This window comes from Pipistrellus hanaki (genome assembly GCF_964339955.1).
Source record: "Pipistrellus hanaki genome assembly, chromosome: 1".
NCBI classification, from domain to species: Eukaryota; Metazoa; Chordata; class Mammalia; order Chiroptera; family Vespertilionidae; genus Pipistrellus; species Pipistrellus hanaki.
In genome coordinates this window covers 82356960-82374431 of record NC_140503.1, presented here as the reverse complement: position 1 = coordinate 82374431, position 17472 = coordinate 82356960, and the positions used below count along the sequence as shown (strand labels likewise).

Below are 17472 nucleotides of genomic sequence, written 5' to 3'. Positions count from 1 at the left end.
TGCACACCCCGCCTCCTCCCTCACCCACAGCCTCCACTCACTCTTCACACACGGTCACTCCGCTCCGCACGCCCCTAAGCCCCCGCCGCCCCAGGCCCCGAGCGCCCACCGCGCCCGTCGCCACAGCAACCCCGGGGGCGCTGCCATCTCCGGGTGCGGGGACGTGGGGGCGCAGGCAGCGTGTCCCGGCAGCCCCTGCGCCCCTGCTCATCTGCATACGCCACGCCCCCGGCCTGACAGCCCGGCGCCCGGTCTCCGGGTTCCGATCCGGGCCCTGCGCGCTGCTGGCCGCGAGGGGACGAGGGCCCGACCCGGGAGGGGCCCGGGGCTCGGCGCCCCCGCCGCCCCGCAGCCGTCACGGCCCCCCAACACCCTCCCCCCCCGGGGGTGCGGGCCGGCCGGGCTCGCTCTCCCTTCCGTCCCCGGAACCACACGCACCGTGTCCGCTCCCCTCGGGGCCCAGGAGCGGCGCCCTCTCGTGGCCGCTCGGCTCAGACGGAGGCCCCGTCGGGCCGCGGGGCCGGGACCGGGGGCGGGAGAGCGGCCGCGGCGTCCGTCCGGGGGGACACGCGGGCCGGGAGGGGGCGCGTCTGGGAAACGGACGGACAGAAACGGCCCCTCTGGGCCTGCTGTCACCCTGCAGACAGTAAATTCATACTGTGTTACTAAGCATTTTAAGGTAGTTTTCATCACTTTGTAAAGAAGCCAAATTAATAATTAGAACTTTTATTTTTTTAATGTATTTTAATGGTTTTTGGCTAGAACTTTTAGAGCTCAAAGTTAATGTAATAAATCAGTGAACCAACTATAGGTATCCTCAAAATAATTAGTTCTGCCCAGGTTACCAAAATAAATCATGTATAATAAAAGTCTGATAAGCAAATTGTTATTCCAACACACAACATGGCTGCCCCCTTGTGGATATAAGATGGCCGCCAAAAGATGGGCTGCAGGGGAGGGCAGTTAGGAGTGACTAGGCCAGCAGGAGATGGCAGTTGGGGGTGATCAGGCCTGCAGGAAAGGACAGAGGCAACCAGGCTGGCAGGGGAGGGCGGTTAGGGGTGACCATGCCAGCAGTGGAGGGCAGTAGTGGGTGATCAGGCTGGCAGGGGAGTGGTTAGGCCATAGGGGTGTCGAACTCAGTCAGAGAAGGGGCCAAAATCTAAAATCCAGCCTAAATCGCGGGCCGAATGGTTTACTGAACAGTCATAAACTGACAATGTCATAAACTGACAGCGGAGTGCAGTGATGACAGCGCGGTGCGGGCCACATTGCAAGGCCTGGCGGGCTGGATTTGGCCCGCGGGCCTTGTGTTTGACACATGTGGGTTAGGGGGTTGATCAGACTAGCAGGCAGAAGTGGTTAAGGATAATCAGGCAGGCAGACAGATGAGCAGGTGGGAGCCAACAGTCCTGGATTGTGAGAGGGATCCCAGATTGGAGAGGGTGCAGGCTGGGCTGAGGGATACCCCCCATGCATGAATTCCATGCAGCAGGCCTCTAGTAAATTAATTAAAAGATTAGAAGCTTATATACAAGAAGATATTTTACAATTACAGACACACACACACACACACACAAAAAGAAAGAAAGCTTTAAACACGTGATATTTCCTTAGAAGAATCTTTCTTAAAATTGTTAATTATAGTTATTGTATAAGCAAAGTAAGAATGGCAGGGGAAAGAAAACAATCTAAAAAATTGGTATTAAATCTGTTTAATATTTTTAATAATTCTACTATTTCTATATACTTCCATAAAAGGGCATTACAACTCAGTTTATTGCAAACATTTTTATTTTTATTTTTTAAAATATGTTTTATTGATTTTTACAGACAGAAAGGGAGAGGGATAGAAAGTTAGAAATATTGACAAGAGAGAAACATCAATCAGCTGCCTCCTGCACACCCTCTACTGGGAATGTGCCTGCAACCAAAGTACATGCCCTGGACTGGAATCGAACCTGGAACCCTTCAGTCAGCAGGCTGATGCTCTATCCACTGAGCCAAATCAGCTAGAGCCAAACACATATTTTTAAAAAGTCTACCCAAATGTTGCAGCTATAATACACTTTTTACTTATTGGCACTATACTATAAAGCACAATGAAAAACATCTAATTTAAATAAATGGCAGCCCTGTTTTGATCAAGAATACTATTGTATGTGTACCATATAGGTTGTTTTACAGCATATACTAGATTGCCAAACTTCAAACGGCAATATGCTTGCTAACTTTTGGATTTTATTTTATTTATTTATTTATTTATTTTTTAATATATATATATATATTTTTTTTTAAATATATTTTATTGATATTTTACAGAGAGGAAGAGAGAGGGACAGAGAGTTAGAAACATCAGTGAGAGAGAATCATCGACCAGCTGCCTCTTGCACATCCTCCACTGGGGATGTGCCCACAACCAAGGTACATGCCCCTGACCGGAATCGAACCTGGGGCCTCTCAGTCGGCAGACGACGCTCCACCACTGAGCCAAACCGGTTCCAGCTAACTTTTGGACTTTAAATTGTCCAGCTAGTTGTTTCTTGTCATCTGGAGAGTAGGATGGCATGTAACGTTGGGAGCCTGACTTGTTCACCCACTTCCTTTCTCACAGTTGACTCCACTGTGGTAGAACACTCATATCCTTAAGATGTAAGGCTTGGCAAAAGGCCTCCCACAAAGCCTCCTGATATCACAATGTGGCTCTGTTTCACAAATTCCGAGGCCTCTTAGTGATGGTGCTGATTTCGGGTGCTGCCTTGTTTGCTTGTTTCTTCACCTCTCTTTTTGCTTGGTTTATAGCTTTTTCAACTTTTTCCCATTCAGTTTGCACATAGCCACTGTAACTAGCAATCTGAAGGAGAAGAAAGCCACCACTTAGTGCAGTTGCTGCTAGTTTCCAACTTTCTGAAACAGAAATCCTGCACACCAGCCAGTCACTCCACCCATTGCAATCTGGGTGGCTACTGAGTATTTTTCTACCATAGGTCCTGAACTGTGGCCAAACACATGATTCCACCAGCGGTGTCTTCTTCTTTTTTAAAAAAAATATATTTTATTGATTTTTTTACAGAGAGGAAGGGAGAGAGATAGAGAGCTAGAAACGTCGATGAGAGAGAAACATCGACCAGCTGCCTCCTGCACACCCCCTATTGGGGATGTGCCTGCAACCAATGTACATGCCCTTGACTGGAATTGAACCCGGGACCCTTCAGTCCGCAGACCGACGCTCTACCACTGAGCCAAACCGGTTTTGGCTGATTTTTTTTTTTTTTTTACAGAGAGGAAGGGAGAGAGATAGTCAGAAACATCGATGAGAGAGAAACATCGATCAGCTGCCTCCTGCACACCTCCCACTGGGGATGTGACTGCAACCAAAGTACATGCCCTTGACCAGAATCAAACCTGGGACCCTTTGAGTCTGCAGGCTGATGCTCTATTCACTGAGCCAAACCGGCCAGGGCGAGATATATACTTTAAAGGGTAGGGTTTCATACAAAAGTTTTGTCAGATTGGGGAATTGCCTTTGGCTATTCAGGTGTTTGGCCAACAGGAGGCAATAACATGTAGATTAAGATGCCCTGGGGGGAAAAAAATGCCCTGAGCTGTCTGACAGCAAACCATCAATTTAATGCATCCGTTTCAGGTTTGGGGAAATGCCTTTAGCCATTCCCTATAGGTGACAACATATGTGACTCAGCCTTTGTTGAGTTCCCAAGTTCCATCACCCTTTCGATGAAATTTTTGCAATTATGACACGCTGGAAGGGAGAACTGAAAGGAGTGCACAGAGGAGAAACAGGAGCTATTGCCCTCTATGTTCAGCTTCGGAGCCTCCAGTCCTGCACCCCTGCCTGTCTTTTTTTATTTTAATATATTTTATTGATTTTGTACAGAGAGGAAGGGAGATAGAGAGTTAGAAACATCGATGAGAGAGAATCATCAATCAGCTGCCTCTTGCACACCCCCTACTGGGATGTGCCCGCAACCAAGGTACATGCCCTTGACTGGAATCGAACCCGGGACCCTTCAGTCCCCAAGCCGACGCTCTATCCATTGTTTCAAACCGGTTTCGGCCCCTGCCTGTCTTATTTGGTTATGGCTGTGAGATGGGCAGCCTGGCTCTGGATTACAACTCAGCTGAGCAGTGTCTTAAAAATAGTCATGCTTCCCCTCACTGGTTTGGTTCAGTGGAAGATGTAGGGAGCGGTTATAGGGTTAAGCCTCGGACTGACCTGCTGGCCAAGTCGCAAACATGTCCCAGCGTGGAGGGCACAGTCCTCTAAGCATAATTAAGCTTGATCTTGTGACTGCTCCCTAGATCTTTCCAGGATGGCTAATGGGCTGCGGGAGGGGCAGCAAGTGCTGCCAAAACAAGTGAAACTCACAAGAACATTGTAAACTACTTTATTTGCCCCTGACTATAAATAAAGCATCAACTTTGCAGTCTGGATCTGTTCTGTGGCCTCAGCAAGGCGAAGATCCACCTAGACCCAGCTTATTCTCTTGTCTGTCTTTTTTCTCCATCCTTCACCGCCCTCCCTCAGGCTCACCGAACTCTTGACTGTGCTGGCGCAGCACAGAAAGAGTGTCAGCCTGTGGACCGAAGGGTTCCTGGTTCGATTCCGGTCAAGGGCACATGCCTGGGCTGTGGGCTCCAACCCCAGAGTGGGGCATGCAGAATGATTCTCTCTCATTATTGATGTTTCTTTTCTTTTCTTTTCTTTTCTTTTCTTTTCTTTTCTTTTTTAAATAGACACTTTTCTTTTCTTTTCTTTTATATTTTATTGATTTTGTACAGAGAGGAAGGGAGAGAGATAGAGAGTTAGAAACATCGATGAGAGAGAGTCATCGACCAGCCGCCTCCTGCACACCCCACACCGGGGATGTGCCCGCAACCAAGATACATGCCCTTGACCGGAATCGAACCCGGGACCCTTTAGTCCCCAGCCTACGCTCTTTCCACTGAGCCAAACCGGTTTCGGCACATTATTGATGTTTCTATCTCTCTCTCCCTCTCCCTTCCTCTCTGAAATCAATAAAAATTAAAAATTTTTTTTTTTTTAAAAATAGCCATGCTTCAGAGCCTTAGTCTTCTTCCCTGGAGCCCCAGCCCATCGGTGCCACACTGCAGCCCCAAGTGAGCACTGCAGGCATCGCTGGCCTAAGGGATGGGTTGGGGGACGGGAGGGGACAGGGGCTGAAAGAGGGCCTCTGAGGCCCACCACGGCACAGGCACTGCACGCATGGTGTTAGTGAAGCCAGAGCCAGGACACCACCGGTCAGCACCATGACCACATCTCCCTTCTTCTTTTTTATTTTATTTTATGGGTTTTTTACAGAGAGGAAGGGAGAGGGACAGAGCTAGAAACATTGATGAGAGACATTGATCAGCTGCCTCCTGCACACCCCCTACTGGGTACCTACGTGCCCGCAACCAACGTACATGCCCTTGACCGAAATCGAATCCTGGACCCTTCAGTCCGCAGGCCGACACTCTATCCGCTGAGCCAAACCGGTTCCGACCATACCTCCCTTCTTGAAGAAGCCTCGGGCCTCGCCAACATGCATGGCCAAGTTCACCCGGTGGTCCAGGTCCTCAGCCAGGCCTCCTGCGCTGGGTGCTTACACACCACAGGGAAGATGCCTCAGTGTAGGTGGGCCTGGCCAGCTGTCTGCTGACTACGAGTCACAGCAACGATGGGAGCACCGGGGCGGTACCTGGCCACCAGGTGAGCAGACCTGCCAGACTTGGTGAGGACAATTATGGCCCCCTGCAGCACTTGAAGGAGGCCCCTATGGCAACCATGGCGGTGGCTGGGGGTGGGGAGGCGCTGGTAATGGGGGCCAGGCGGCGGAGTTCCTCAAATAATTGCAAGTGGTAGATGGCGGCCTCTGCCTCCCGGCAATCAGGTGCTGCATGCGCACAGCCTCCAGGGGTAGTCAGTCCCCTTTGGCCGTCTCTCCAGACAGCATGATGTAGTCAGCTCCGTCCAGGACTGCATGGCCCACATCACTGTCTCCGGCCTGGTGGGCGGGGCTTCTGGATCCTGCTCTCCACGTCTGCGAGGCACAGGTGACAGGCTTCCCAGCTCGGTTGCACCGCCCGACCATCATCTTTTGAGCAAGGAAGACCTTCTCTGCAGGAACCTCAATGCCGAGATCGGCACGAGCCACCATGATCCCATCACTCGCTTCCAGGATCTCCTCGAACCTCCGAGCTCCTTCGAGAGCTTCCATTTTGCTGATTATCTTAATGTTCTTTCCTCCCCGCCCCCCCCCCCCCCCCCAAATGCCTTGCGTATGAAAGACTCAAACACTATACCTACATTCTGCTCAACCGCAAACTTCAGATCCTGGATGTCCTTTTCTGACAGGCAGGCATGTCCACAGCAGCCCCAGGGGGGTTCACACCCTTCTCCACCTCAGTTACCAGGAGGTCAGCGCCTTTCTTTCTTTTCTTTTTTGATATATTTTATTGATTTTTTACAGAGAGGAAGGTAGAAGGATAGAGGAAGGTAGAGGGATAGAGAACTAGAAACGTCGATGGGAGAGAAACACCGACCAGCTGCCTCCTGCACACCCCCTACTGGGTACGTGCCCGCAACCAAGGTACATGCCCTTGACCAGAATCGAACCTGGGACCTTTCAGGACCTTCTGCAGGCCGACGCTCTATCCACTGAGCCAAACCGGTTTCGGCGGAAGTCAGCGCCTTTCTCCTTCTCCAGCAGAGAAAGAAGTCCACCATCCGCGTAGATCTTGCTGCCCGCTCCCACCACCTTGCAAACATTCCTGTAGTCCAGCCACAGGGTGTTTTCGTCCCACTTTTCCCTGCCGGCGCCATGCAGCGTGACCTTGAGAGCGGCCCCTTGCTGCAGCTCCACCTCCGCGGAGCCGCGGCCCTTGAGGAGCCCAGTTCGGATCTCAGGTCCCCCAGTGTCCAGGGCCACAGCTCTCAGTGGCCGCGGGCACGATCTTGATGGTCTCTGCATGGCGCGCGTGAGTTCCACGAGAAAAATTCATGGGAGCCACATTCATTCCAGGTTTAATCATCTCCACCGATGGGACAGGTGATGCCCGTATTCTAGGCCATGAGGGGCGGCGAATGAATGTCCAGGCGGCACAGGAGCCCCAGGAGCGTGTCAGCCACGGCTGCGGGCTGACACGAGGGCAGTGCCCACGTCGCTATGGGGGCTTCCGCGAGGCCTCTGAGGTCCGGCTCCATCTGCTGATGGGAGGTTCGGAGGCTCCGGAGGCGTCGCTGTCTGATAATATACTGTCCAAAAATGGACAGTAACCCAATTGACTTAACCTGAAGTTAAAAGTATGTTCTCTTAATTTCAGACTTTCAGGTAGTTGTAAGGAAAGTACAAAGAATTCCTGGATACCTTTCACCCAGATTCCCCAAATGTACACATTATCACATTTGCATAGTCCTTCCTCTTTACACACACATATATATACATCTCATTTTGTCTTAATACATTTGTGTAAGTTGCAGATATGATGCCTCTTGACTCTTAAACACTTCAGTGTGAATTTCCTAAAACCAAATAATTCTCTTAAATCTTCATTACAATAAGAAAGATCAGAAAGTTAACTCTGATACTATGCTTATCTAATCCACAGGCCTTTATTCGTATGCCACAAGTTGTGCCAGGAATGTCCTTAATTTAAAAAGGAAATTCAAAATAACGTGTTGCACTCCGGGCACGTTTCTTTAGACTTCTTTAATCTGGAAAAGTTCCTGGGTCTTTGCATCACATACTATTGGACACTTGGAATCACAGGCCTACCGAATGCCCCTTAATTTAGGTTTGTCTAATTATTGGGGTTAGGTTGTGCACTTTTGGCAAGAAATACCAATCGTCGTGTCACTCTCACATCGCTGTTTCTCTCTCGCTCTTCCGATCTGTTTCTGTCCCTCCCCCTCTATCAATTTCCTAATAAATATTCTGGGGTGAGGATTAACAACTACTATTACTACTACTACATGCTGCAGTAGTTTCTTCTCACCGTCGCAGCTGGACCCTCCCTCACCCTGTCATCTGCAGCCTGGACTCTCTCTGCCTGGCTTTGCTCCATGGCGCCGACCCCTCAGGGCCGCACAGGGCCGCACACAGTCCGAGCTTTGTGCTCACCTCCCGGGGGGAAGTGCCGTTAGCCTCAGGAAGGACCCTTCTTCCCGCCCCCCCCTTTCTTTTTTTAAAAAAATATATATTTTATTGATTTTTTACAGAGAGGAAGGGAGAGATAGAGCTAGAAACGTCGTTGAGAAACATCAACCAGCTGCCTCTTGCACACCCCCTACTGGGGATGTGCCCGCAACCCAGGTACATGCCCTTGACCGGAATTGAACCTGGGACCCTTCAGTCCACAGGCCGACACTCTACAACTGAGCCAAACCGGTTGGGGCTAGGAGGGACGGGAGAGGAACCTGTGCGGTCTGCGAGCCCCGAACCCCGGGCCGAGGGGCCGTTTCTGTCCGTCCGTTTCCCAGACGCGCCCCCTCCCGGCCCGCGTGTCCCCCCGGACGGACGCCGCGGCCGCTCTCCCGCCCCCGGTCCCGGCCCCGCGGCCCGACGGGGCCTCCGTCTGAGCCGAGCGGCCACGGGAGGGCGCCGCTTCTGGGCCCCGAGGGGAGCGGACACGGTGCGTGTGGTTCCGGGGACGGAAGGGAGAGCGAGCCCGGCCCGCACCCTCGGGGGGGGTTGGGGGCCCTGACGGCTGCGGGCGGCGGGGGCGGCGAGCCCCGGGCCCCTCCCGGGTCGGGCCCTCGTCCCCTCGCGGCCAGCAGCGCGCAGGGCCCGGATCGGAACCCGGAGACCGGGCGCCGGGCTGTCAGGCCGGGGGCGTGGCGTATGCAGATGAGCAGGGGCGCAGGGGCTGCCGGTCCACTCGGCCTGCGCCTCCACGTCCCCGCACCCGGAGATGGCAGCGCCCCCGGGGTTGCTGTGGCGACGGGCGCGGTGGGCGCTCGGGTCCCGGGGCGGCGGGGGCTTAGGGGCGTGCGGAGCGGAGTGACCGTGTGTGCAGAGTGGGTGGAGGCTGAGGGTGAGGGAGGAGGCGGGGTGTGCAACTCATACTTACCTGGCAGGGGAGACACCATGATCACGAAGGTGGTTTTCCCAGGGCGAGGCTTATCCATTGCACTCCGGATGTGCTGACCCCTGCGATTTCCCCAAATGTGGGAAACTCGACTGCATAATTTGTGGTAGTGGGGGACTGCGTTCGCGCTCTCCCCTGGTTCTTGGTTGCAAAGAAAGAAGCAATGGTTTTAGCATTGTTATTGGCTCTGTAGTTTTCCCGTGCTAACAGGAATGTTTTCTCAAGCAAGCAGTTGTAGGGAGTTTCATTTGTCTGACCTGAGTCTCTTTACCTCTCTCCTGTTAAAGTAATTACACGTTCTCATCGGTTCTTCACCCTCCAGGTGCAAATTTTCAACAGCCCTTGGCAATCCCAAAGCAGATAATGCCTGACAGTGGGTTGGTGGGTTTCCCCTGAAGTGCAGGTTGGAGATGAGGGGTTCTGAAAGGTCTGTTCTGCAGAGGCTGCTCATCATTATGTTAGTTACCTGCAGCCAAGGCTCTTAGAGAGCTCTTTTTAAAATGATAGATAATAGCCGAGACCCGTTTGGCTGTGTCGGCTTGGGGACTGAAGGGTCCTGGATTCGATTATGGTCAAGGGCATGTACCTTGGTTGCGGGCATATCCCCAGTAGGGGGTGTGCAAGAGGCAGCTGATTGATGACTCTCTCTTATCAATGTTTCTAACTCTCTCCCTTCCTCTCTGTACAAAATCAATAAAATATATTAAAAAATAAAATAAAATGATAGATAATAGATACATAGAACTATCTATCTATACGTATACATTGATTTCAGAGACAGCGGGAGATAGAACACCAATGATCAGAGAGAATTGTTATTTTTAAAATAGATTTTATTGATTTTTTTACAGAGAGGAAGAGAGAGGGATAGAGAGCCAGAAACTTCGATGAGAGAGAAACATCGACCAGCTGCCTCCTGCACACCCCCAATTGGGGATGTGCCCGCAACCAAGGCACATGCCCTTGACCGGAACTGAACCTAGGATCCTTCAGTCCGCAGGCTGACTCTCAATCCACTGAGCCAAACCGGTTTCGGCCATAGATGTAAGATTTTTGTCCAATCTCTTCCCGCACCCCTCAGATCACCTTCTCCCTGAGAATTGTCAGTCCACTCCCTTTCTATATCCCTGATTCTATGATATTCATCAGTCCATTCTGTTCTTCAGATTTTTTATTCACTTGATTTTTAGATTCACTTATTGGTAGGTATGTATTTGATGTCGTGTTGTTGTTCATAATTTTTACCTTTACCTTTTTCTTCTTTTTCCTCTTCTAAAAGAATACCCGTCAGCATTTCATATATTCTTGATTTGGTGGTGATGAACTCCTTTAGCTTTTTCTTTACAGGTGGTGGGTTCGATCCCGGTCACGACATATACAAGAAATCAACCAATGAATGAATAAGTGAAGCAACAAATAGATGTTTCTCTCTCTCTCCCTAAAATCAATCAAATAATAATAAAAAACATAGTTATAAGTACAGCTCAATAACCGATTGTGAAACTGGAGCTCCACATGTCAAAACAAGCCAAAGAAAAATTGGGCAAAAAATGAAAAAGGATCACAAGTCAGTTTTTTTTTTTTTTTTTAAATATATTTTTTATTGATTTTTTACAGAGAGGAGGAGAGAGGGATACAGAGCTAGAAACGTCGATGAGAGAGAAACATCGACCAGCTGCCTCTTGCACACCCCCTATCGGGGATGTGCCCGCAACCAATGTACATGCCCTTGACCGGAATCGAACCCGGGACCCTTCAGTCCACAGACCGACGCTCTACCACTGAGCCAAACCGGTTTCGGCACAAGTCAGTTTTATAGAAAAGATTCCTTTATTAACTTTTGGTTGAGAATATGTTTGTACATTTTCAGAAAACAACTCCAAGACCATGTGGATTCCTGAAATAGAGAGGAATTGACCGGAATGCTCCAGCCATGAAGACAGAAGAGAAACAGTCCAGAGATAGAAGACACTGATGTCGCCTTGCCATACTAGCAGTCAGCAGCTGTGTGTCACTGCAGGTTGCCCAGGACCAAACCAGAGAGGGTTGGACCTGCAACACCACCATTTGTCCATAATCCAGAGCTGAAATACCATTGCTGACATGTACACATAAGGAACTGTTTGACATAGAAATTGGGACTCGAAAGAACTGTTGGGCCGAAACCGGTTTGGCTCAGTGGATAGAGCGTCGGCCTGCAGACTGAAAGGTCCCAGGTTCGATTCCAATCAAGGGCATGTACCTTGGTTACGGGCACATCCCCAGTAGGGGGTGTGCAAGAGGCAGCTGATCGATGATGTCTCTCTCTCATTGATGTTTCTAACTTTCTATCCCTCTCCCTTCTTCTCTGTAAAAAATCAATTATATATATATTTTAAATATATTTTATTGCTTTTCTACAGAGAGAAAAGGAGAGGGATAGAGAGCTATTAACACCGACGAGAAACATCAACCAGCCGCCTCCTGCACACCCCCATCGGGGATGTGCCCACAACCAAGGCACATGACCTTGACTGGAATCGAACCCGGGATCCTTGAGTCCACAGGCTGACGCTCTATCCACTGAGCCAAGCCAGTCTTGGCCAATAAAATATATTTAAAAAAAAGAAAAAGAAAAAGAAAAAAAAGAACTGTGAGCCCAGAAAGAAACTCACTAGAGACTGATTCATTTGCCTTTCAGCATAACCATTATGGCTTGTCTCATTTTCAGTTCTTATAAGTGTATTTCTAGTATCACATGAGCTCACTCATCTAGGGGAAATTGTGAACAACAAAGACTGATGTTCAAGAACAGCATTGATCAGACTGTTGGACCTCAGAGGGAAGGTAGGGGAGGGGAGGGATAAAGGAGAGAGATCAACTAAAGGACTTGTGTGCATGCATATGAGCATAACCAGTGGTCATGGACAACAGGGGGATGAGGGCATGTGTGGGGAGGGGTTTGGGATGGCAATGGGGGGGAAAATGAGAACAAATATGTGATATCTTAATCAATAGAGTAATTAAAAAAAGGAAAAAAAGTAGTTACGGCTAAAGTATAGGAATGGGATGGAACATGTTGAGTTGGATTTGAGTTAAATCGACTTTGAATTGGCAGGGGTGCAGCAGACGGAGATACCTAGCCAGGCAATTGGAAATCCGACATAGTGCTTGGAGGAGAGGGCAAGGATCCAAATAAGAGGGGATAGTGGATAGTGATGTGAATGGGATTTTGAAGACGGGAGAGTGGTTGGGAAGGAACTTGAGAATAGGCTGGCACAGAGACGGGAGAAAAGGTGTCACAATCAGACACCTGCCTGCCTCAGCTCAAGCATGGAGTGGATAAGGGCTGAGCAAAGGCTGGGACTGAGAAGAGTCCCAAAAAGACAATTGGGAAGTAACGGGTGACAGTCTACCGACTTTTCCGTAGGAAGTCGGGGCCGCTGCCTGAGCGAGGAGTGAATGCTGACGGTGAAGTGGCGGCGCAGCGAAAAGGAGAGCGGCTGGAGGCGGGGAGATTGGAGGAACGGCGGTTCCAGTGTCCGAGGACCCACAGGCTGCAGGTCCCTCTGCACCTAGATTTCTGCTTTTCACGTCACGAAATGAGGTTCGGCAGGACGAGGACTATTACATCCGGCGATAAGGTAGCTGCCTCCAGGAAAGCAGAGCCGGCGGCCGGAAGTGACCGGATACACCCGCCCCCAGCTGGGACAATCTGCGCAGGCGCGGGGGGGCGGGCCGGAAGTGCGGACGGAAGTGGCGTGCGCACCGCCAGTGAAGGGGCCCCGGAGGAAACGTACTCTGCGGCCGTCTTCGGACGGTGTGGGAGTGCGGAGGCCGACATGAACCGGCTCCAGGATGACTATGACTCCTACGCGGTTGAAGAGCCTAGCGATGAGGAGCCGGCTCTGAGCAGGTGGGCCCCGCTCCGCCCCGGCCCCCCGCTCCGCCCGGCCCGCGGCCTCCTCCCTGCACTGCCCCGGCCGGCCGGCCTGTGCGGACCCTCGGCTCGGGCCCGGTCGCGCCCCGCTGTCGCCTGTGGGGCGTCTGCTGAGGTCTCGCAGCCACGGGGGAGGCGGGGCCGAACGGACGCGGGGAATGGGGCTATTGTAGAACCACGCGTAAGTCTCCAAAAACCGTGTGATCGAGTCCTGCCTCTGCAGCTCACTAGCAGTGTGACCCAAGGCAAGTCGCTTCTCCTCGGTTTCTCATCTGCGAAAAGGGACTGTGATAGTTACATCCTAAGTGTGTTGTAAGGCTCGTGTCACTTAATGTGAAGTGAACAGCTAGAAGGCTAATGCGCCTTACACAGAAATAAGAGGATATTGAACAGGCTTTTTTTTTTGAGCACCTGTTAATGTGCTTGCTCTGGGCTACAGAGATCGGTCATGAGGTTTTTGCCTTTTACAGGTTTGCAGCATAGTAGGGGAAATAATATACATACCTTGGAAGGTATGGATCTTGGAAATAAGCATGCATCTCTGAAGAGCATTGTAGAAAACGATCTTAGCTAGGCACCGACGAAGTTTTCGGGGGAATTCTCAAAAGGAAGGTCGTAATCCTACCTGAGGGAAACTTGCAGTTTTGTTGGCAATAGATTTCCAGGCAAATTTAAGCCATTTTAGAGCTGTCAGCAGATCCTACTTATAACTTTAAGACATTTTGTCAGATTGAGCTTTCTTTTTTTTTCCTTTATTTTAAAAAAACATATTCTATTGATTTTTTACAGAGAGGAAGAGAGAGGGATAGAGAGTTAGAAACATCAATGAGAGAGAATCATCGATCAGCTGCCTCTTGCACACCCCCTACTGGGGATGTGCCTGCAACCAAGGTACATGCCCTTGACCGGAATCGAACCTGGGACCTTTCAGTCCACAGGCTGATGCTCTATCCACTGAGCCAAACCGTTTGAGCTTTCTGTAAAACTGTCCTACTTGGAATCACAGTGCTTCCTTCCATTATCCTGGGGAGGGGTCCTGGGCATGGGCGATCAGGCTGTTGTGAAGGTTTCTGTTGTGGGGAATGAGGATGGATTCCAGGCTGCCCTGTCACTTACAGGGCGTATAGATAGGCTTCAGTTAGTAATTCAGTTTGATTGGAATAGAGGAGTGTTTCCTGGACTTGAGTTATTCTGCTGTTGCCATCTCCATATTCACTTGTGTTACTTATTTAACACTTTTCTTTAAGTCACTTTACACTTTCATAGTTAAATATCTTAAAGAAAGCTTATAATCCTGACAGTTGTTAATTGTAAAGTAGTGAAAAAAAGAAATACTATGAAAACAAAACGATGCTTTAAGGCAGTATTACCTGCTTGAGGCTCTGAACCCGGTGCTTGTTTTAAAAAGGGAGATTGTGTTAGAGAGGTGTCAGGATTTGATTTTACTCCTCTTTATAAGATAATATTTTATAGCATGTCCCTGTTTTGTGGAAGCTGGCAGAGGATCTGAGACTCCTGGGTTACAGAAAACTCACAGCATAGCAGGCAGCATGAACATTATGTTAGTATTGGTTGCTCTTCCTAACTTCTACAGAAGTTACGCAAAGAGACCAAGATGGATGCTAACATTCAGTGGATTGTTATCCTGGCTGAGGGCCACCTGAGCTTGGAATCTTACCTCTTTTATAGCAGGCAGTAAATAAGCCTGCTCTTTGTCCTGGGAAGGGACATCACCTCATCCATGAAGTTTGGTGTTTTTTTTTTGCCCCCTGCAAACAACCCTGAAAAATGGCCTAGGTAAAGAGTTTTGTGAACCTTGCATTCTTGGCATACTCAACAAGAATATGCAGGGCTCATGACAGATTGCCTTGACTAGCAGTGCTAAATGCTGAGACTTTTGAAATAATTCCAAAGATTGAAGAAAATTTGCAAAAAGAATAACACTTTTGCCTTGGGTTTTTTTTTTTTTTAAATATATTTTTTATTGATTTTACACAGAGAGGAATTGAGAGGGATAGCGAGATAGAAACGTCGATGAGAGAGAAACATCGACTAGCTGCCTCTTGCCCACCCCCGACTGGGGATGTGCCCGCAACCAATGTACATGCCCTTGACCGGAATCGAACCCGGGACCTTTCAGTCCGCAGGCCGACGCTCTATCCACTGAGCCAAACCGGTTTCGGCGGGTTTTAATTTTTTAAATTAAACATTCTGTTCTTACAAATAGAGTCACATGTCATTGTAAGAAATAATACAGAGAGACTGTGTCCCCTTTACTCAGTTTCCTCCAATGTTCACATTTGCAAAACTAGTACAATCTCACAACTGGATGTTGACATGAATACAGTCAAGTTGCAGAACGTTTCCATCAGCATGAGGTTCGTTCATATTCCCCACTTCCCACTCCCCTGGCCCCACTTAACCTCTGGTAACTGCTAGTCTGTCCTCCATTTCTATACTTTTGTCTTTTTTTAAAAACATGTAAGTGGAATTCTGTGTATGTAACTTTGTGGGATTGGCTTTTTTCACTCAGCGTAGTCTCTGGAGATTCACCCCCACTTTTTTAGGTATTAATAGTTCATTTATTTTTTATTGCTGAGTAATATTCCTCATTTAACCATTAACTTGTTGAAGGACATCTTTCAAGTTTAGACTATTGTAAATAAAACTGGTATAAACATTCATGTATAGGTGTTTGTTTTTTTTAAACCTCACCTGAGGACATTTTTTCCCATTGATTTTCAGAGAGAGTGGAAGGGAGAGACAGAGGGAACACTGATGAGAGAGACACATTGATTGGTTGCCTCCTGCATGCCCCTGACCGCGGTTGGTGGCTCCTGGACTGGAATCGAACCAGGTGCCCTTCAGTCCACAGGCCAATGCTCTATCCACTGATCCAAACTGGCTAGGGCCATGTATAGGTTTTTGCTTGCATATACATTTTCACTTTTCTGGGATAAATGCCCAGGGGTTCAATTGCTGAGTTGTATGGTAATTGTATGTTTAATTTTATAAGAAACTGTCACACTGTTTTCCATAGTGGTTGTACCATTTTACATTCCTGCTAGCAATGGCTTTAGTTTCTCTAATGGGTCATCATCTATTCTGCTACTCATTAAAATAATCTATGTTCCACACTTTGGAAACACTTGAATATAGAATAGATCAGGATTTCTCAACCTTGGCAGCATTGACATCTTGGGTCAGATATTGACATCTTGGTTTAAAATTGATTGTTGTGAATTGGATTTTTATTTTTCTTTTTTTAAAAAAATATATTTTATTGATTTTTTTTTTTACAGAGAGGAAGAGAGAGGGATAGAGAGTCAGAAACATCGATGAGAGAGAAACATCGACCAGCTGCCTCTTGCACACCCCCTCCCGGGGATGTGCCTGCAACCAACGTACATGCCCCTGACCGGAATTGAACCCGATCTCTTCAGTCCGCAGACTTACGCTCTACCGCTGAGCCAAACCGGCTTCGGCGTGAGTTGGATTTTTCTGATTTACTTTCTGCTAGAGGCTCAAAAGCATTGTTTAGAAGACAAAAATAGAAAACCAAAATCCAAGAATAGTCTGTGAGTATTCAGACCATGAATAACTGAGCATTATTTATGTACTGTTGACTGTATTAGAACTGTTTTGGGCATTTCAGATATTATCTGGTTTAATTTTGTCCCATTCCTATTGCTGGGGAAACCCAGGCACAGAAGGCCAATTGGCAGAAATTGCTCAGGAGAACTTGGGATATAATTTAGTTTTATCTCTCTTTATAGTTCTCTGTAGCACTGTGCCTTTTTTATTTTTATTTTTAAATGTACTTTTATTGATTTCAGAGAGGAAAGAGAGAGAGATAGAAACATCAATGATGAGAGATAACCATTGATTGGTTGCCTTCTGTACACTCCACACTGGAGATCGAACCCTGACTGAGAAATGAACCCTGACCTCCTGGTTCATAGGTTGATGCTCAACCACTGAGCAACACCAGCCTGGCAGCACTGCCTTTTATTTATTTTTATTTTTAAATGTACTTTTATTGATTTCAGAGAGGAAAGAGAGAGAGCTAGAAACATCAATGAGAGAGAAACATCGACCAGCTGCCTCCTGCACACCCCCAACCGAGATGTGCCCGCAACCAATGTACATGCCCTTGACCGGAATCGAACCTGGGACCCCTCAGTCTGCAGACCAACGCTCCATCCACTGAGTCAAACCAGTTTTGACAGCACTGTGCCTTTTAAATTGTAACGGTTAATATTTTATGTAGATATTAGAGATATACCGTATTTTTCGGACCATAAGAAGCACTTTTTTCCCCCCAGAAGTGGGGGGAAAAAGTCCCTGCGTCTTATGGTCCAAATATAGCCTACACATATACTGTAAAAAAAAAGTTTTTTTACTTGCCCGGCTCTGTGTGGTCTCTGTGTGCTTGCCCGGCTCTA

At 48.6% G+C, this 17472-nt stretch overlaps 1 protein-coding gene and 2 pseudogenes across 4 annotated transcripts in view; 1 reads left to right on the top strand and 2 right to left on the bottom strand.

The window, feature by feature from the left end:
- Positions 1 to 2645: 2645 nt before the first annotated feature.
- On the bottom strand, positions 2646 to 3023 carry LOC311612109 (FUN14 domain-containing protein 1-like; annotated as a pseudogene). The gene has a single exon. The product of its transcript is annotated as an FUN14 domain-containing protein 1-like (transcript).
- Positions 3024 to 5100: 2077 nt separating this feature from the next.
- Positions 5101 to 8085, bottom strand: LOC311612104 (pyruvate kinase PKM-like; annotated as a pseudogene). Its single transcript has 4 exons — positions 8041 to 8085; positions 6681 to 7312; positions 5531 to 6423; positions 5101 to 5299 (listed from the first exon to the last, which is right to left on the bottom strand). The product of its transcript is annotated as a pyruvate kinase PKM-like (transcript).
- A 4734-nt stretch (positions 8086 to 12819) lies between these two features.
- EAPP (E2F associated phosphoprotein) overlaps positions 12820 to 17472 on the top strand; it is a 28072-nt gene continuing 23419 nt past the window's right edge. The window contains exon 1 of one of the 2 annotated variants that reach the window (XM_084874757.1): positions 12820 to 13003. In XM_084874757.1, the coding sequence (XP_084730883.1) occupies positions 12930 to 13003 (74 nt within the window). In that variant the 5' untranslated portion in view covers positions 12820 to 12929. The remainder of the gene's footprint in view (positions 13004 to 17472) is intronic. The other variant, XM_084874756.1, reaches the window with a different exon arrangement.